Source organism: Pelodiscus sinensis, chromosome 1 (assembly GCF_052426305.1).
Source record: "Pelodiscus sinensis isolate ZL-2025 chromosome 1, ASM5242630v1, whole genome shotgun sequence".
Taxonomy (NCBI): Eukaryota; Metazoa; Chordata; order Testudines; family Trionychidae; genus Pelodiscus; species Pelodiscus sinensis.
In genome coordinates, this window is record NC_143052.1 from 193325906 (window position 1) to 193346672 (window position 20767).

Here is a 20767-nt window from a genome sequence, read left to right on the forward strand (position 1 = left end):
AGTACGGCCATTGTAAGCTCAGAGCTCAGGATTGGGATCTCAGTGGGCCACCTTGATTTTCATGCACACCTGCTCCTGGGTGGCCAGGCTGGCAGCTCTCCTGCCCTAGACGGCCACTTTCCTGTGCCTAGTGCGGAAGTCATGGACGAGGTCCATGATGTCCGCACTAGCCCAGGCGGGTGCCCGCCTCTTGCGGTCCCAGGCAGGCTCCCGGGAGCTGCCAGCCTAGTCCCGGGAAGAGGGGGAGGCCCGGGTGGCTGGCTCGAGCCGTGCCAGGTACAGGGTCTGCTGGCTGGGTGCTGGCAGGCTTGCACCTGACACAGGAACCGTAGCCAGCCCGTGCCCCTTTAAGGGGTCCGGGGCCAGGAGGGGGGCAATAGAGTTTCCCTGGTGTTGGCCAGAGTGGCCACCAGGGAAAGCTGGGGAGGGCTAGCCTCCCACTAGTTTGAATTAAGGGGCTACACACCCCTTATTTCGAACTAGTAAGTTCGAACTAGGCTTAGTCCTCGTACAATGAGGTTTACCTAGTTCGAACTAAGCGCTCCGCTAGTTTGAATTAAGTTTGAACTAGCGGAGCGCTAGTGTAGCGCCTATCAAAGTTAATTCGAACTAACGTCCGTTAGTTCGAATTAACTTTGTAGTGTAGACATACACTAAGAGAGTCAGGTCCAAGGGCAGCCGATGAAGGCCCAGCGGGGAAAGGCAGGAGAAGCCCCACCCCCTCTGCCCAAAGTCACACCCATTCCCTGAGACGATGCCCCTTCACAACCTTTCCCCATCCCCCAGACAAGCCCTGCCAACCCCAGTTGGGGGTTGGGGCAGCCTTCCCTGGCTGCCAGGGAGATGGGCTGCTATGTGGCATGGCACCAGCCTTCCCTGGCCACTGGGTAGCCGCATGACACAGCCCCAGACTTCCCTAGCTACTGGGAAACCGGGCTGCTGCATGGTGAGGCCCCATCCTCTCCTGGGTGGCTGGGCAGTGTAGGCAATTTTGGGAAGGCAATGCCATGTTTAGGCCTTGTAATGGCATACCACCCTTACAAACACACAGACTCCTTTTGCTGCAAGCTGCACTGTAACAATGGCCTGAACCTGCAGGGGAAATGCCCACTGATTGCAGGCAGAGCTCTGCTTGAGTAAGGACTGAACCTTTAAGTCATGTGCTCCCTAGCAGCTCCAGTTGCTAGCCCTGTAAGCAAACCGTGTAGAGCAAACAGACGCATTTGGGAGGTGGAGTTTTGGCTGGATAACAATAGGCAGGGCCTTCATCTCATCTTACATTTCCACAGCATCAGGGTCTGAGGAGCTGCCATCAGTCAAATCAATTTGAAGTTCAGACCTCTGTTTCATACTAGCAGATGTGCTCACCTCATTCATCTAATTGATTCCATATAGGAATTAAAAGTGACTGCACTGTGCTTTTACTAGCTGAAATCTTTCTTTCAGGGATTAAAGAAATACAGTTAAAGAATTCACCCCTGAAATGAGATGCAGCATACACCAGTTTTATCCTTCACTTCGTCCATGAACTACTACTTCCTGTTGGCTAAATCTGCATCTTAAGTTATTCTGCATTTTAACAGCAAGCCCGTTTTTTTTCAAAATATAACAGGCTCACTATTCTGACGTCCCTGTAAACCTCATTCCATGAGGAGTAAGGGATCTTTTGGTATAACAGGCTATTTTCGAAATTTGGCACCATGTACACAGCACCAAATTACAGAATAAGCTATTTTGAAATTAACTTTAAATAAGCTACGTAATTTGCGTAGCTCAAATTGCATAGCCTATTTCAAGCTCTGGGTGTAGTGTAGACAAACCCTTTGTGTAGCTGAAGATCTATAATAGATAGAAAGATTGATTGGGTATCCAGTCCCTTCCAACCAAGCCACCGTGATAGGAAAAGCTTTATGTTTTCAGTAACCATGAGGGCAGTCGATAAACAACATGCGGAGTTTTGAGCTTTGACTGACCACTGTCAATGGATGAAGAATTTCATGCTATGATGGTAGAGAGACGTAAAGCTATGAGGAAGGAATGTTTCCATTTTGCTTCATAATTGGCAGAGGGGATCCTTGTGACCATTTAAAAAAATCAACAGTACAGCAGCAAATACTTCAATAAACAAATCACGCTTCACTGTTGCTTCTTCTCCCTCCAGCATGTCAGACATAAGTGACAGTGAAACCATCACTCTCCATGATGTGTGAAAATGATCCTGTAATGACTAGAAACACGTAGGTGCTGAATTGTTTCAACAAAGGAAAAACTTTGAATTAAAACCAAGCTCAGGGCAAATTATGCTTTAAACCAAGAAGTGACTTTCTTGCTCCTAAGTATTTGAGTTTCATGTATGAAATCATATTATGCACCTGATCTTTTAAATCTTCATGAGCAAAGGCTAAATTGCCCAGGGCTACATACTACCAATTAGCTAGAGTCTGAGCAGAGCTGCATGTCTGCAGGGGGATTTTGCAGCCACTGGGCCTAATTCACTGCACCTGTGAAGGCATTTACACCAGTGCAGTGTGAGTGTCAAACTTTACCAGAGGCAGGTGATGCATTTTTCATTTACTTGGACCTGGTGTAAATGAATACAAAAGATACATGGCAATAGTGAAGCAGGTCCATTATGCATTAGGGGGCATAATCCCTTTCTATAGAGCAGGGGTGGGGAACCTAAGGCACAGGGGCCACATCTGGCCCCCAGCTTGCTTGAATCTGGCCCCTGAGGCTCAGGGCTCCCTGCACCACTGGGGAGCCTGCATTGGTTCTCCAGCTCCCAACATTCCTCATGGGACTAGAGCACACAATTTCTACTAGCCTGGGTCCCCCTAGGCTCTGGTGTGCGTATGAGGGAAATGTGGGGTGTGTCTTTCCCCACCCTTGCTATAGTGCCTTCATTGGGAGTGCCCCACCCCTTCCTGCATGGAGAGAGGGTTTGCAATTGCTGCAGTTGTCCATGCCTTTGGATGGGATTCCCAAGGCAGTAGAATACTCATCTACAAGCAATAGTGCCATGCTAATCTGTCTATAACTTTACACAAGACTGCCCCTTTCAGTTCACTGTTATGAAAATAACAGCAACAATCAAAAATTGACCTTATTATGGCATTGTATCTCAATGGTCCCAAACCCCATATGCAGTAGTGTTTGGTGCAACATCTGTCAAATCCTTTTTTAATAGAGTCAAAGATGGTGAAATATTTTGGTGCAACAAATCTATGGAAATGTCATGGGTCTGCACTTTGTTGAACATGAGATTTAATAAAAAAAGTTCAGAGCCACTTCTGATATAGGCATTTCTGTTGTCTCTCTATTAGGTGTTATTATGTAACAAACTCAATGTCCCCACCATTAGCTTCATCTTTTAAATCTAATTGATATAGATGTGCAGACCAGAGTATCTGACAAGCAAGTGACTGTTTTCTGCAAGCATCACATTTATTTTCTGATTTTTTTCAGCTGATATCAGCATAATTTCTTTTGTAAATCTGTAAATTTTTCTGCGGGCAATGATCCTGTATTTATATGTGACTTGTCTCAGATGGTCTGACATAACAACCAACTACAACTGGGCTACATCTACACTGGCATGATTTTCTGGAAATGCTTTTAACGGAAAACTTTTCCGTTAAAAGCATTTTTGGAAAATTGCGTCTAGATTGGCAGGACGCTTTTCCGCAAAAGCACTTTTGCGGAAAAGTGTCGGTGGCCAATCTAGATGTGGTTTTGCACAAAAAAGCCCTGATTGCCATTGTAGACATCAGGGCTTTTTTGCACAAAACAGTACTGTACTGTTTACACTGGCCCGCTTGCACAAATGATTTGCGCAAGAGGGCTTTTGCCCGAACGGGAGCAGCACAGTATTTCCGCAAGAACACTGATAATCTTACATGAGATCGTCAGTGTTCTTGCGGAAATTCAAGCAGCCAGTGTAGACAGCTGGCAAGTTTTTCTGCAAAATCAGATGATTTTGCGGAAAAACTTGCCAGTCTAGACACAGCCCTGAAGCATCAAGAAATGCCCACTATTGTTTGGCCATAAACGGAAAAATTGCTATCAGCTAATTCTTCTGATAGGCACCACAGATCAAAGGAAAGATCCTCGGTGTTCTGGAAATTACAAGTGACTCTGCTGAGGGAAATAGGCAAAGTCCTCAGGCTGTTTATTGCTAAATTGTAAGCAACTAAGGGTCTTTTAAGCCTGAAAGGGTCTCTTAAGCCACCTCAGCACTTCTAAAAGCACTATTCCCTCTCTATTGAAATAAATAGTTAATAAGCTTGCGTAAATTTGGCAAATAACATATGTTTCAGTGGTGCAGAAGAAAGAAGAAACAGACTCATATTTGAAACAGAAGGCAGTTGTCTTATGTTATGTTCCTAGAATAGTTATATTTATCCTGTGGTTTTCTTGGAGGTGCTTGGAGCCATTAAATCTAAAGCTGTATATTAGAGCAATATTGTCCACATTTGTTATCTAACATTTCCATCTATCACCTATTAAATATTTTATATGTACCTGATGCATTATTTAAGATGTTAAACACAGACAAAATATCAAGAGAATACAGTTTTTATGCACTTTAGATTCAAGCAAATCACAGGAAGACTGTTCAGTAGCGGAAATCCATCTTTCTCATCTCGGAAAGCTGATCCAAAGCCACACTGAAGTGAATGGAAAGACTCCCTTTGACTTCAGTGGACCTACACTCAGGCCTCTTATGAGTTAATTGGTGCTAGTCCCACTGGGAAATGATACTGGCACAGAGATAATCTAGAGTTTGGGGAGCCCAAAGCCAACTGTTTTGTCTCACCTGTCCTGATTTGCACTGTATGCTCCTCAGCCATGGCTGAGAGCCTGGACCATTGGCTGTAATTCCCAGGTGGTTCGCAGTTGTGAAACTACATTTGTGAAGTTGCACAATTATAATTTTGCAGGTAATTTCTTGTCTTTAGAGCTCCTTAAAAAGTAACTATTTTCTTAAACCTCTGGATTTTTTTTGAGGCTTAATAATTTGAAATATATATATATTTGGGTTGTAGTAGTTAAGAATTCTGAGTCTTATTCTCCTGAGTTCTTTCTCTTTCATGTGATATTCATTCATAATTAAGGACAGAAGTTTGTTATACTAACCACAAATCTTCTAGGGGAGGATTTTCAGAAGTGCTCATTGTAGACCTAACTCTGGTCTCATTGTGATTAATTGTAACATTCCCATTGCGTACCATGGGAGCAAAGTGCGGCTAAAGCCTTTTGAAAATCACACCCTAAATCAACACTGCAAAGTCAGGCCACCTACATCTAAAATATTACTTTCCTTTAGTCAACATGTTTAATATTTTTAGTTGTAGTATTAAAAGAACAACACCAGAAGCCTTCGTTCAGCTGGTTGAATAGTGTCAGTAAAAAGATCAGAGAAGAGGCATTCTAACAGTCTTTTCCTGAAAGGTGTACAGACTGCGAGGGTGTACTTGCAGCTTTCATACTGCAAATGACTCATTAACAAATGCCATAATTGTCTGACTTACAATCAGCTGTCATTTGTGAAACTTACGTGTTTTCTTTCTTCCTAATCCTGTTTTACTTGATGCTTGGGTTTTGAGTGGGACACTTGATGGATTTCATTCTAATATAATAAGTAATCATCTATTAATTATCCATAGGTGCCTTATGAGGTGCAGCAGAAAAGACCACCACCACGAAGACCTATTGATTATTCAGTCAATCCAAGAAAAATCAGAAATGTGACTCTTGTATAGGAGGTTGCTGGATCACTGAAATTTACACTTGTATGACTTCCTGCAGTACAGAAAGATGATCATAATTTCATTTATATTTGAAAAAAGGACCATAGCTGTATTTATTTCATGTAATGAATTATTTCTATCATGAAGAACTAACAACCTTGACTTTAACATGCACCTTTTCAACAAAATTCTGCAAGCAAATGATGGTCCTGATCCTGTAATAGGATCCAGGCAGATGCACGCTGCAGAATTCCATTGACTTCCATGGGACTTTCCAAAGGCAAGGGGCCATGTTGTGGAGTCCCATGGAAGTCAGTGTGGCTCCTTGTGGGGACAAAGATTTGCTCACCCACCGCCAACTGAAAGTTCAGAGGTTATGTAGGCTGGACATTTATCAGTCTGGAACAGCACAATCTATTGCTGGTTAGTCTTTTATATGACTTAATTTATATTTTTTGATCATCCCAAGCTCTATCAACATTTTTTTTCCATTTTCTAATGTGAACTAAGATTTCCAAAAGGCCAGTTCATGATTTTCAATCAAAACTGATGTTTTCATACTAAAAAAATAGGTTATTGACTAAAAACTTCTCGCAAAAAGTGTCTGTTTCTAAAGAAAAATTCAACTGTTTGTCAAAAATGTAACACACACACACACACACACACAAAATAGTTTTTGATTGAAAACCAGAAAAATGACAGTTGAAAAACTAAAAATGTTGATTCAGAACTCACATGGCAATTCATCATAAGAATTGGATTTTGGATGTGTCATTTCCCTCTTCTTCTCTATATACTGAGTCCTCCAGCCTGTCATATCTCTTGACTTACTCCAGCCAGATTTTCTCATGATGCATCACAGTGTTTTGTTAAGATGGGACACAGTGGTAAAACATGGGAGATACAGTCTGAGCAGGGAGCTTGACCTATAGAGCAGAATGAGGGCATGACACACCTGAACTACAATTCACTTGAGGCATGGAAGTGGCATTTCCAAACAGAAAGTTTTAATTTTCAGCCAAAAATTGTGGGCTGACTTTTTAAAAATTTACAACTGAAAATTTTCAGTTTATGATTTTTCATTAAAATTATAAATTTTTTCATGGAACATTTTTTTTTTAGGCAGCTTTAGCTGTTATAGACTCATGACTTTCTAAGTTATTCTGTAATTTTTATATTGATATTTCATAAGGACTTGTTCTTCCAAATGTTGGAAAGAAGTGACGCTCCCAGAATTATCTCTATAGTGATAGACTATGCAACAAAGCAAATAAATCCAGATCCTGAATTGTGAGAAAATTTTGTTTTGCGCAATTAATTAAATTGTGACTACTGAATTCAGATTTTGCATTGGTAGTAGCATTTTACTGTTTGTTAGGGCAAATGCTGAAGCCAATTCATATTCAGACATGTTCAATTATTTACAAATATGTTTCAAATTCTGTAATACTCCACCTTTTGTGTGTCTTGTCTATTTAGGATGAGATTTTCAAATATACTCTTAGGCTATGTCTATACTGCAGGTTTTTGTGCAAGAAGCTTTTTGCAGAAGAGACCTTTTTGCAGAAAAGTCCACACTGCATGAACACTCTTGCGCAAGAAAGCTCTAATTGCCATTAACAGAATGGCCATCAGAGTACCTGTGCTTTTTCTGATAGGCTCTTTTTGAGCAGGAACCCCCTGCTGAGCATCCACACACACCTTTTTGTGCAAGAACTGTTGTGCAAAAAGGAGTTATTCCTCGTAGAAAGAAGTATACCTATACCGCAAAGAGCCCTCTGTTCGGCTGTTTTACTGTACATTTTCTTGCGCAAAAATGCACTTGAGGTATGGATGCGCCACGGGTTTTTGTGCAAAAACCCTGTAGTGCGGACATAACTTTATTGACTACAATGAACCAAAAACATTGTATATAAATAATAATGACATTATACAGATATAACATAAATAATTTGTATGTAAGAGTCTATGTGTCCTTCCTTTGTAATAACAATGAATTGAGAAATATCAATATCATATAAGTATTAGCAGGGCTCAACAAATCAGTGAATCTACTCGCCCATGGTGAGTAGATTTCAGTTGGTCGTCCCGTTCACCGGTGGCACTCACATACGCAATGCGGGTCTGGCGCATGCGCAGTGCGGGGCTGGTGAATAGATTTCACCATGCTTTGTCAAGTCCTGAGTATTAGCATTATCATATCCAGGGCTCGACAAACCTCTGAATCTACTCGCCTGTGGCGAGTAGATTTCATCTGGTCGCTCCGTGAGCCCTATTCACCGGCTCTTCGCACATGCGCAGTGCTGGTCTGGCACATGCGCAGTGCGGGGCTGGTGAGTAGCTCTCGTCGGGGTTTGTCAAGCCCTGATTATATCTGGTATCCCTTAATACTGGTGTAGATTAACGTAAATAAGTAACAAACTTGAAGAGAAAATGAATTTGCAACAAAATGTAGGGCTGAGATCTACAAGAGTTCTTCTAGGGGAATTTCCATTTATTGCCATGATCAGGCTTAAAGTTATGCCAATATTAAAATTGAATTCTATCACAGAATAGAAAAAAATACAGCTCTGGTAAGGCTTTCAGTACAAGTGAATGATTAATCAGCTCTCCTGCTCCATTGTATTGTGGTTCAAATATGAAAATTGTACTGAGAAGAAATGCTATTTAACATTTAGAATTGGTTGAAAAATCTCCAGCAGAACAGAAAATGCTGATTTGATGAAACATTATCAGACATTTTGTTTTGAGGAGGTGGAAAACCCTTATTTCAACTTTACTTTTTAAACTTTTAAATTACATTAATATATTGGGGAAACTGGGCATAGAGATTAATGGAAAAGCGGCGAGGAGTCCTGTGGCACCTTATGGAGTATGAGTAATGGAGATTAATGGAGTATGCTTAAATCTGATTGATCATTTCAAGTACCTTGGTGGCTGGGTTAGAGAAGATGGAGACCTTGAGCATGAGAAACAGTCCAGACTTGGGAGTGTTGGAGGAGTGGAATAGTATCTCAGGTGCTGTGTATGAGAAGCATGCTCTACTGACACTGGAAAGTGCAACTATATAGCACAATGGTATGCCTCACAATGCTTTATACGACAGAAGCATGGGCAACAAAGAGACTGCAGCTTCAACATTACAGATGAAATGCCTTCACTCAATAAAGGAAGCTACCCAAGTTGAGTATCTTTTTCCAATTCTTTTTTCGGAAGAGGCTTTTCTGACATTTGGCCCATCTACCCTGGGATGAGGAAGAACGGCTTTTGTGCAAAAGGGTTTTTTTGCACAAAAAGGAGCCATCTACACAGAGTTTTTGTGTGGAAAAACCTCTTGCGCAAAAGGGAAAGGAAAAGGAAATGCAAATGAGAGCGCAACATGTGCAAATGAGCACTCCATTTGCATTTCCTCTTGCAGAAGAGGAATCAGTGCAGATGTAGTGTTAGAGAGCAGCGTGCTCCAGTAACTCCCCTTGCCACCTCAGCATGCCTACCCTGCACTAAGGTCTGCAGGGAAGGGGAACAAGCATCAGCTCATGTCTGCCAAAGGCTCCACCAGCAGCAGAGTCACAAGAGTCTCTCCATATGTATCAAATGAATAGTACCAATGAATCCTTCCACTGATTTCACTGAGCTCCAGCCCTAAAAACACACCAATCCCCAGAATTAGATCCTGCAGTTTTCATTCTATAGTAGGCATAAGGACACAGCAATGTGAATTATGCTGACATAACATGATGTTTCCATGGTACTGTAAATGTCACAAATTTAATGTAGTCCCCTTCCTAAAGGTGCCTCTGACTTTTTCTGGGAGGATCCTGTGTGCTGCAATCTAGCCCTAGAGACTACAACTCCCATGAGTCCTTGAGGAAACCAGAAAGAGAGGACTTGTCCAGGCATGTTGAGAGAGGGTCTCAGCAGTCTGGGGCTCTCCATTTTGGGAGAGGGGAGCCAGACTGCTGTGAAAGAGCCTTATTTCCAAGCCAGGAACTGTTGTGTTGTGGCTACAGTCTGGGACTGAAAGCCTGTGGTGCTTGGATCTAGCAGGCTGCTGATTGCCGTAGAGGGGAGAGACTCTGGCTGCACCTGTGGCTGAGGAGGACTACCTAAAAAACAGCACTTGGGGGAGGCTGTAAGTAAATGGGCTCTTTGGGAAAGTGCGGCCTGGGACAGACCTCAGAGATACAGACTAACTCTGAGTCCAAAGAGAGGCAGAGTGTCCAGCCCAGTGAACCAGAGCTGCTGGCATTTGGTGAAGCCTATTCCAGTGTCAGAGGGAGTTTGCAGCTGGCTGCACAGCTTGGACTAACACACACACACAACCTACAGAGAACCTCCACTCTGGCTGCAGATCTTCAAGCGCACCCACGCAAGCATCTGGGATTCTAGGAGTTCACACTCTGGGGTGGGATAAATGGTGGCAGTGCAAATGCCAGATAGATAAGTTCCTATTATTTCTGTGTATTTTCTTAATGTTATTCACTGTTAATCTGTTAAACCCAGTTTCTTTAAGTTGTTAAGTAAAGGTGTATTCATTCTAATGTAATCAATTAGATGTATATTATTTATAATTTATAATTGTCCTAGAGTTAGACCCAAATTATTGCTGGAATAATTTTATTCCTGGAAGCTCCCAAGGCACACCATCAAGTGTGTACAGGGCCAGTCAGGTGGAGGCACCACCACTGCATATTCTTTATGAGCCAGGGATTGCAGCAAAGGAGGGTACTTCTAGACTACATCCCTCTGTTGGCAAAGGGATCTAAATGAAGCACTTCGAAAGTACAAATGAAGCGGGGATTTAAATATCCTGCACTTCATTTGCATAATCATGTCATGACGATCTTTCGAAGAAGCGCCATTTCGAAAGTAAAACCGCGGCCTAGAAGTGGTTCTTTAAAAAATGGCAGGCTTTTTTGAAAGATTGGAGTACAGGATCTTTTGAAAAAGCCTGCCGTTTTTGAAAGAACTGCATCTAGACTGCAGTTTTACTTTTGAAATGGCGCTTGTTCGAAAGAGCACCATGACGCCATTATGCAAATGAAGCGCGGGATATTTAAAGACCCGCTTCATTTGCACTTTCAAAGTGCCTCATTTACATCCCTCTGCCGACAGAGGTATGTGGTCTAGATGTACCCAGAGTGGATAGGGAATCCCCAGCTAAACAATATCACCACTGGGGTACTCAGGATCTCCTTTTTATGTTAAAGCCATCAGGAACCCAGGCACACCTGTAACCCGAGGAGGAAAAAGGGGGTTATATTAAAAAAAAATGATTTTTTTTCCAGAGCTGTGTAGAGCAACAAACCAAACATATGTGCTGACAGGCTGGGTCGGTTTTCTGTGCTGTCCAAAACTACAATTCAATCATTCAGCTATGGTGTGTTCTTACATAGCATTCATGTCAGGTTCATTAATGCCAACAGTATCCTTTAAAATTATAAACTGGTAAAATGAAAATGTTCAAGAACATTGGCTAGGGCTGCCAACTTGGTAATATTTAAAAACTGGACATTTCAACAGTAAGTGCTGCAACCTCCCCTGCCCTGCCTCTTCCCTTGAGGTCCTGCCCCTGCCATGTCTATTCCCCCTAAAGCCCTATCCCTGTCCATTCCTCTTCCCTTTTATTCCCTGTTGCTTGCTGCTTTCCCTCTCTAACAACCCCACTTGGGTCAGGTGGGACTCGCCTACTTTGCCGGGGCAGGGAACAGATAGGAAATGGCCTGGCTAAGTAGGAGGTTGGTGTGGGTGATGACTCAGCACCTCCCACCTCCTCCATCTGTAATAACCGGAATTGGGTATCCTGACTAGATGTTGTCAGGTCTCTTTTTTGGCTGGACACTCCAATCAAATACTGGGCACCTGGGCACCCCAACAGTGGCACATTTTCTTACCAAATGTATTGTTCTCAGACATTTCACACAAACTATGTATCATCCTTAACTTCTAGTCTTTTAGGCTCTCTTGAAAGTTGTGTACTATTAAGTGAGGATTTTTATCCCCCCTAAACTGTAAATTGTAAGCAGCATTTGAAGCACTTTATGGAGGCACAGATCTCTGATACCTGTAGAGGTTGATTTTATTATTAAAATTTCAGTGATGTTTTCTTATTCTGGCTATATCTATGTTCTATGTTGTTCACAAACACTACTATTGCCTGATATTGTAAAACCACTCCATGTTCCATTATTAAGTGTTCTGATTTGAATTCTTTACAAGTAGCCCTGGAAACAAGAACTTCGTGGACATACAGTATTTCATTCCAGAGTAAGGTTTCTTAAAGTTATCTCCTTCAGTTTTGTATTTCACAGAGTATTAGGAATAAGCTACCTGAACCCACCTAGTCACAGCTATTTAAAAATAGCCTTAACTTCATGTAGTGGTTTCTCTTTACAAAAGAAAGCATCTCACATTTGAGTGGGCAAAGCAACAGAGGCAAACTCTCACCATTGCCCACAACAGGTAATCACCTTAATGACTGAATATTTATTTCCCCCCAAATAAGGTGGACTAGAGCCTTCCGTTATACATAGTCTGAAAAATTTATGAAATGGGTGTATGGCATTTGGTGATCAAATACACAGATTAAACAGAATTGAGCTAGTGAGAGGATTTTTTAATCTCTATTGCCTTTGTAAGAATTGCATCTGATCCTTCATTGAAGAGCTTTAGGGTATTGAGGCTACTGTTGAATTGTTGTAGGGAAGTTGAAAGGGTGAGATAGTGCTTTGCCACAGCACTTAGTTGCCAAGGCAGCAAATGTTTGAGCAAAAGCTATAGGAAAAATAACACCTGAACACAATGTACTGAGCAACCTCAGCAATTTAAACATAACACAGAGTTCACTGAATACATTTCTCCTTAGAAGCTTTAGAAGCGTATGACACTCCATGTTTCATTATGTAAGCTCAATGTGAGAAGAATTTATAATCTCATACTCATTCAGGACATGGCAGAGGACCAGATCTTGCTCCTTTTATTCACACAAACCTTTGCTGATTTCAGGAGAAATTTAGAATGAGGAAGAGAAGCAGGATATAGCTCAAAAGGCTGGTATAGCTCTAGGCCACGTCTACACTGGGAGATATAAAGCGCTGGCCGTTACGGTGCTGCTTACAGAGCAGAGCAGCAAGAATGCTATTGGGTGTCCACATGGTTAGCCACCAGCACATTAGTGTGGCTACACTTGTGGCATTTGCAGTGCCTTTGAGAGTGGTGCATTGTGGGCAGCTATCCCACAGAGCTTCTCTTCCTCTCCTGCCACAGAGGTTTGTGGGAGGTGCAGGGCAACGTGGGTCCCATCCCGATGCCCTGTGGTGCATCACTTCACATCCCAGCAATTCCCACGCTTCTGTTTGCAGTTGGTACCATCTTTCAGCAGCTTCTGTGTTGCATCTTCTGCCTCCTCAGTGTGTGGGAATGGATCCCCAGTTGCTGACGAAAATGCTATTAGGTCTCACTAACATGTCACAAATGGCAGTTGAATTATTCCTGAAGCTGCCAAGTGACGATGAGAAGTCCATGCGGGGTACGCATGGCACGAGATTTCTTATGGCATTCAAGGGGATGCTGACCATTGGGCATGGGATACAAATACTGAGTGGTGGGATCCCACTGTCATGCAAGCCTGGGATGACGAGCAATGGCTGCAGAACTTTTGGATAAGGAAAGCCACGTTCATGGGACGGTGTGCTGAACTCACTCCCACATAATGAGGAACAGTTGAGGTGCCTTGTGTTCTTTTGTTCCACTCTTTGTTTCTGTGGGGAGCTCAACAATGCAATGTTGCTCTCTGCTTTTTAAAAGAAGAAAACAAAACAACCCCCTGGCAATGGTGGTTGTAAATAGCAACTCCAGGCCCTGCTTTGCACTGGGAAGATGCCAGCATTTGTTGCTCAATTTTATCCTGCTGTTTCTACAACAGATTACAGTGTGTGATTTTGGAGAAATGATGTAACAGTAGTCCAAATTAAACATGAGCACGTCCGTTCAAATCTGGAAGGCAGGTGCTAGATTCCCTTAGTGAGTATTAGATACATCTGGAAAGGAAAAGCCCATTTCTGCTTCCATGGCAGTGGAAATAGAGTCAAATCCTCCCACATGCCTGGTACTATACCTAATGATGCCCAGGACCTCTACTAGAGCCTTCCCTCCCTTACTTATCATATTAACCTCTTCTGGTGGGGTCCATATGCCTCTCTTGCTAAGCTTCACACAAAGGTGCATTGTCTACTCAGTCCCTGCAATTCCTTCTTTGGGGGCAGTGACCCGAGGCCACTAGCACCCCTAATCCAGTCTGGGGAAGGCTTCTGTGGATGAGATCTGGGCCAAAGCCACCTACTCTCTGTGCACATGTTTCCTATTCATAGCTCCAACTCTTTCTAGCACCCAGCTCTCAGCTTCCTCCATTTCCTCCCCCCTCCCTTTTCATTTGCTAGCATTTTCTTGACTTTATGAGCCTCTCCACAGGTGATATCATTTCAGACAAGCATGCCAATGTCAGCTCCGTCAAGGCAAAAATGCAACACAGTAGAGAGGGTACGTTGTTAACTAGACACAGCACTATGCTGACCCCTTCTAAACATAAGCATTGTTCACAAACCTAGCACTGGCTGACTGTCTGGGAGCAAGATACAGGAACCCCACAATGGTAAGTTCATCACTGGGGGCAGGAGAATTCCTTGGTGTGGGGGCACAGGGATTTTCATTTGCACATGGCTGCACTGTACTCTGGCTAGGTGTGCCTTGGGGAGAGTTCTGTGGAGGAGGAGGGGAGGGAGTAATGGCCATTTATTTCCACAGGGTGCATTCATCCTGGAAGACACCTCACGGCTTAGGGTGTGCAGGGAAGTAAAGGAAGGTCTTTTACTTGACCATGGGTTACATCTGGACCCATATGCGGCTTGTCTTTGCGCAGTGATGGTTTCTCCGCCCCAAACAGCACAGAGATGAGGGAAAGGCAGCCCTCGGGTCAGGCAGCACAGTAGCATTGCAATCAAATTTACACAGATGCCTGGCTCAGCAGCTGCATGACATTTTTGATGAGATCTGTGAGGCAGATTATTGTGAATTATGAGATTGCATCAATGCCCTGTTCAGCATCTGAGCAGCACTGTGATGGTAGCAGCAATACACAGAACTGAGCCTCCTTTCTGTAACCTTCCCGTTCCTGGCAACTTGCTTGATTGCTTCCAGGAATCACACCCGCTTACCAGGTTCATCCTCTGCAGCTTCCAACTACTGCGACTGGCTCGCCTCGATGGGGGTACAAAACAGCTCCTGACTACAAGCATTTGTGGATGCTGAGTTGTTCTCTAGTTCTGGGTTCCCCTTTCCCTCAGCACATTCCTCCACAATTTCTTCCTCCTGGCTTGGTCCACTGTTGCTGGTCCCTGAGCCCCCAAAGTATCTACAGGGGGTCTTTGGAATGGAGGTGGGATCACCCACAAGTATATCACCCTGCAGGTCATAAGTGCAGCACCAGAGTAGTGGTTTGCTTCTTGTGGCTTGCATTAGGTGTTTCACAGCTCCTTCACTTTGACCCTACACTGCAATGCGTACCAGTCATGGCCCCTTTTGATCATACATCTTGAGATCTCCCCATAGATATGATAATTCTTGCAGCAGGAGCGCAGTTGAGACTGGACAACCTCCTCATCCCAAACTCAGATAAGGTCTATCTCCTTGGCATGACTCCAAGTGGCAGATGTCATAGTGCGTGGAGAAGGCATGGCCATCTGGAGAGAAAACATACATGTCACTGAGCAAACAGGAAGGGGACTTTCAAATTTTAAAAAGAACGCAAAGGGAGGGTCTGAGGGTTGGGCACCTGAGAGCAGGGCAGTAGAGTTCAAACAGATGAGCAGAGGGGCAAGAACAGGCATTATGGGAAGGTTGCCTGAGGCCAGTCAACATACAGTACTACACCAGAGTGTCCACAATGGCACCTCACGGCTCTGTCTAGAGTGCAGCAAGTTCTACACTGCTCGTCAAGGTGCTTTCCCTATAGCACAGTAACTGCAGAGCTAATGCACACTATGTGCCTTATTAGTGTGGACACCTCGAATGTGACAGTGCTGGGGGCTGATTTACTGCACAATAACTGGCAGTGTACACTTGGTCTCAGTCACATCAGGGAGATTTTCAAAGGCACATACATAATAGCCATTTGTACCTTTGAAAATCTACCACTCTCGGTAGAACTATTTATACTGAAAAATAATTTAAATAGCTACAAACTGGTAAAATTTAGAGCTATTGCAAGACTGGGCCAAAATAGACTGCATCCAAGATTGTCATTTTTCATTTCTTTCAAAAGTATAAAGATTATTTATGTTTATTACACATCATGACAACGATACAGTGGGAAGTGGAGGTTGTGAAAGGGATGGGGTGCAGGAGGAAAGAGGTAACTGAAATACAAAATGTCATTGTGTTTAATTCAGACATGGTAGATTCAGCAGGGGTTGGGGAGATTTCATGGAATGATTTTTGTGTCATGAACAGGAACCCAGATTGGGGGGGCTTGAGTCAAAGCTCATGGACATCTTTGGAATTCTTTCAATTTACTCCAATGAACTTTGGATCCACCTCTTTCTGAGTAACTAAGGGTATGTCTACACTACCACCCCAGTTCGAACTAGGGTGGTTAATGTAATCAATAGAAATTGCAAATGAAGCCCGGGATTTAAATATCCCGGGCTTCATTTGCATCTTGCCGGGCGCTGCCATTTTTAAATCCCTGGTAGTTCGGACTCCGTGCCCGCGGCTACACGCGGCACGGAGTAGGTAGTTCGAATTAGGCTTTCACGAGGTGTAACAGTAGTTCGAATTAGAAAGCCTAATTCGAACTACCTACTCCGGGCCGCGTGTAGCCGCGGGCACAGAGTCTGAACTACCGGGGATTTAAAAATGGCGTTGCCCGGCAAGATGCAAATGAAGCCCGGCATATTTAAATCCTGGGCTTCATTTGCAACTTCGATTGACTACATTAACCACCCTAGTTCGAACTAAGGTGGTAGTGTAGACATACCCTATTAGACTCATTCAACTGGTATTTGCTTCATAAAACAATGACTTGTGAATGGGTACATAGATTTTTCAAGCCCGCAGAGAAGATAGTTGAATGGTCATTTTTTATAACAGGTATAAAACTTGCTTTTTGGAAATCCCATAAATGGGGGCTGGGGAACCTTTTTTGATTCAGAGGCCACTGACCCATAGAAAAGTCAGCCACACCCAAGCAATACAAAAAAGACAAACTCTCACTGGGCAGGAATAAAACACATTCCCCTCACACACCAGGACATAGTGGGGTCCATACTAGTAGGTTTTGTGTGTTCCAGTCCCACTGCAGGGCATTGGGGGTCACATCCAGGCAAGCCGGGGCCAAATCCCCACTCCTGCCATAAATTAATTATCCACATACATCTATTTAAATTTCCCTCATGGCTGCATATATCTACAAAGAGCTCCTATCAGGATATGGAAATCAATTCAATTTAGTTCTTTTCCTTCTATTTAAGCACAGCTCAAACTGATGTGGTGTGGAGTGGCATGACCTGAGTGCAATTCTGCCTCCTTCTGGAGCTTTCCAGAGCACAGTGGTAGCATGAGCCTCTTGCTATGTCCTTCTGGATTGCAGCAAGCCATCTCTGCTGTGCCGCACCAGCTCTTTGGGTCAATGCAGAAGAGGTAGGACTTTGACCCCACTAGTTTCCATCTTACTATAATGTGCATTCTAGAGATGCTTGCAGGAAACTGTCTCTGTGCTCTAGGAAGAATAAAGACTGCAGTTATGCCCATCTACTGAGCAGGCTCCTGGAGCCTTTCTCTAAACTATGCACCCATAAACAGGTGGGCCCTTGTAAATAATGCCCCTTTCTAGAGCAGTGGTCCTTTATCCCTAGTTCACAAATACTTCTCATCCTTCCCTCTACCCTTGGTCTGTTGTCACTTCTCATTATGTTATCTGTCAGAGTGTAGGACCTCACAGCAGACATCACTTCTTCCTACTGGGCTGAAAAGTGCTGCACACAGCAATGTGGGGCTACCAAAATAATAAGCATAAGTAACGAAATCTATATCACTTGGCCCTCATTGACCAGCCTGCTTACAAGTTTTGCCCTGCATTGCAGAGGCTGTTCATTTATCACAATGAACTCCATCAGGAATAATTAATGAAGAACTTCTAATGGATATTGATAGTTTGTCCACCAAACTGAGTTTTTCCCCTACCCCCTTATACCGCTCCAATCAGCAACTTCATTATTAATAAATCTTAGACGCCTTAAATTCATCAGTTAAAATCCCTTTCTGTGGGGTGGAAGAAGATAGAATGAACGACAGATGCATTCTGAGGTCATTAGGGTGCTCTAGAACAGAAACCGTAAGAAGATCCCAGGAGCTACAATTACCAATGTTGCATTACTGAGATGTGCACCTGCTTGTATTTGTTAATTTTACAACTGGATAAGAATTGCTTAACAGACATCAGACATATTTCTCCACTCTTGTTTTACACAAGGAACAGTTATTATAATGTAGCTAGAATAGCTCTCTCTGAAAGGTAATACATTTAAACTTCCATCCTCTTTATAGTTCTCTTGCTCTGCAGCACTCTTCTCATACGTTGGTGGGTCACTGCCTGTGATAATTCAAAGCAATGGCTAACGTGGCTATAATGACAGCAATTTCTATGAAAGGCTCTAAAGTGCGGTTATAATATTTTCTCCTTCTAGGCATGCATGATAGCATTAGCTGCAGTCGCGAGCAGAGAGTCATCTGAAGTTGCAGAGCTCAGAGGTAATAGTTCATTGAACTCAGCTTGTTCCTCTAGCTCTGTTTTCTGCTTCGCAAACACAGTTTTCAAATAAATATAATTAGTAGCACTGGGATATGATTTTTTTCCTGTCAAGAAGCAAGTGAACTTTATGATGCTTTAAAGATCTGACTGAAAGGTCAATTGGCATAATCAACAATTTAAGTAATAAATCTATTATCATTCTTTCAGTTCCATTACTTCAGCTGATGACTTCTTCCCCAGGGTTAGAATTGGCATTTCAGTGCTAGGAGAATGACTTTTTCCAACAGTCAGGTAAGCTTCTGTGTGTGCATTACTGACAAGGTAATTTATAATAAAAACACTCAACAGGACACAATGATTACTTTGTACTCCAATCAGTCATGTATTTTTAAAAAATTAGTAGCATATATAATAGAATAGATTTATCAAGGGGACATGGTATTCCAATTATTTATATATTGCACCTCAATTTCTGTAATATTAATCAAAAATAAGAAAAACATCCCGACAAAGCTTTTGGAAATGCACAAAAATAGTGCCACAGTTTTAAAGGGAGGTAAATGCACATGACTTCAGAGAATAAAATGACATCTTCAGTTTTGGGGCAAATTCTCATCTTTGTTTTGCTGCTCTAAATCCATAGTTACTCCACTAAGGCCACTTTGCCCAACAGAGTTACTCCAGATGTGCTCCAGACTAGCAGAGATGTTATTCTGGCCATTATTTTAACAATCTCATCAACAAATCAATATATATTGTAGGGTAGAAATTACTTTTTCCCATGTTCTGCACTTGGTTTCTCTGCTCAGAATTAGCTTTCCTTATTTGATCATGGTCATATCAAAGGCATATATATTAGTAAAAGTACTTTGATGTTTTATAGTGAATTTCAATTTGTTATCAAATCAAGGTCAAACTGAAGGCAAATGTCTAAACTGAGAGTATAATTAAATCTAACACAACAAGGAGAAAATCTCTGTCCAGAAGGGCTTGCAATTTAGCAACACAAACAGATGAAGGATAGAGGAAAGGGAGACACACACCTCAAGTCTATCTAAAGCTGTGGTCACACCCCTAATTGCATGTTATATGGCAACACTATCATAAACTCACAGATCTGGAAATACTGATAGAAATACAATATACCTCATCTCTAGACAAGAACCTTTTGTGTGGTGCTCCCTGTCATCTAACATGAAAGACTGCATTGAGATACCTTTTGTGGTCTAATCAGAAGTCAAGGCTCCACTCTGCAGCCATTTCTTGGGGCTACATAACAATACACTTGCAAAACACAGCACAAAAGGGATAAATTAATGTTCATTAGCAATTCCTATTTTATTCATAGTGATGTGTTCTAAAAGAGCAGTTAGCAAGTTACTGGCCTTACATGAATCAAATGTATGTTATCCAACTCTCCTTTTGAATATCAGGTGAAATCATCTGTGTACAATTTCATAACACCATTAAAGTTTTAGCTTCTGAAACTTTAAATACAAAGAGATGGTAAACTAAATATTTAAGAGATGGTAGGATTAAATTCCTCTGACCTTCAGGAACTCTTCCTAGTTATTTATAATAGATGAGCTCACTTACTACTTAAAAAGAAAAACTCATAAAAACCATGGTTAATGAGACAAACTATTTGTTAGCCAACCGTGATCCATATTCCATTAACCAGCAATGTTTGCTTTAAAAGCGAATTTCCACTCTGCTCCTAACTTAATTTATCTGACTTTTTATGATTATTTCTATGTATGTTGTGTTTTTGTTTCAAGCAGATCACTGTGACTCATATCACATAGAACTTTATGGTCAAATTACATAGCCAATGAATTTGGATGTATGGAATGGGACCTTCAGAGGCCACCGCATCTGGCATTTCTCTGCTCCCACTACCATCAGTGGGAGACTAAGAAAATAAGAATGGCCATACTGAGTCAGACCAAAGGTCCATCTACGCCAGTATCCTGTCTTTCAACAGTGGCCAAAACCGTGTCCCAGAAGATACGAGCAGAACAGATAATTTTCAAATGATCCATCCCCAGTCTCCCACTCTCAGCTTCTGAGAATACTGTGGCTAGGGACGCCATCCCTACCCATCTTAGCTAAAAGCCATTGATGAACTTACCCTCCTTGAACTTTTGTAGGTTTTTTTAAAAAACCTGTTATAGTCTTGGCCTTCACAACATCATTTGGCAAAGAGTACCAG

At 42.5% G+C, this 20767-nt stretch overlaps 2 protein-coding genes and 1 pseudogene across 5 annotated transcripts in view; 2 read left to right on the forward strand and 1 right to left on the reverse strand.

Annotated features, from left to right (window-relative positions):
• Positions 1 to 6407, forward strand: part of IGSF5 (immunoglobulin superfamily member 5) — a 49818-nt gene extending 43411 nt beyond the window's left edge. For all 3 annotated transcript variants that reach the window (XM_075912088.2, XM_006122366.5, XM_075912084.2), the window contains one exon: positions 5667 to 6407. In XM_075912088.2, the coding sequence (XP_075768203.2) occupies positions 5667 to 5677 (11 nt within the window). In that variant the 3' untranslated portion in view covers positions 5678 to 6407. The remainder of the gene's footprint in view (positions 1 to 5666) is intronic.
• A 5686-nt stretch (positions 6408 to 12093) lies between these two features.
• PCP4 (Purkinje cell protein 4) overlaps positions 12094 to 20767 on the forward strand; it is a 105456-nt gene continuing 96782 nt past the window's right edge. The window contains exons 1-2 of one of the 2 annotated variants that reach the window (XM_089774053.1): positions 12094 to 12212; positions 18763 to 18846. In XM_089774053.1, the coding sequence (XP_089630179.1) occupies positions 18826 to 18846 (21 nt within the window). In that variant the 5' untranslated portion in view covers positions 12094 to 12212; positions 18763 to 18825. Of the gene's footprint in view, positions 12213 to 18484; positions 18555 to 18762; positions 18847 to 20767 lie in introns of those variants that run through there. The other variant, XM_075912105.2, reaches the window with a different exon arrangement.
• Positions 13651 to 15634, reverse strand: LOC149525685 (uncharacterized; annotated as a pseudogene).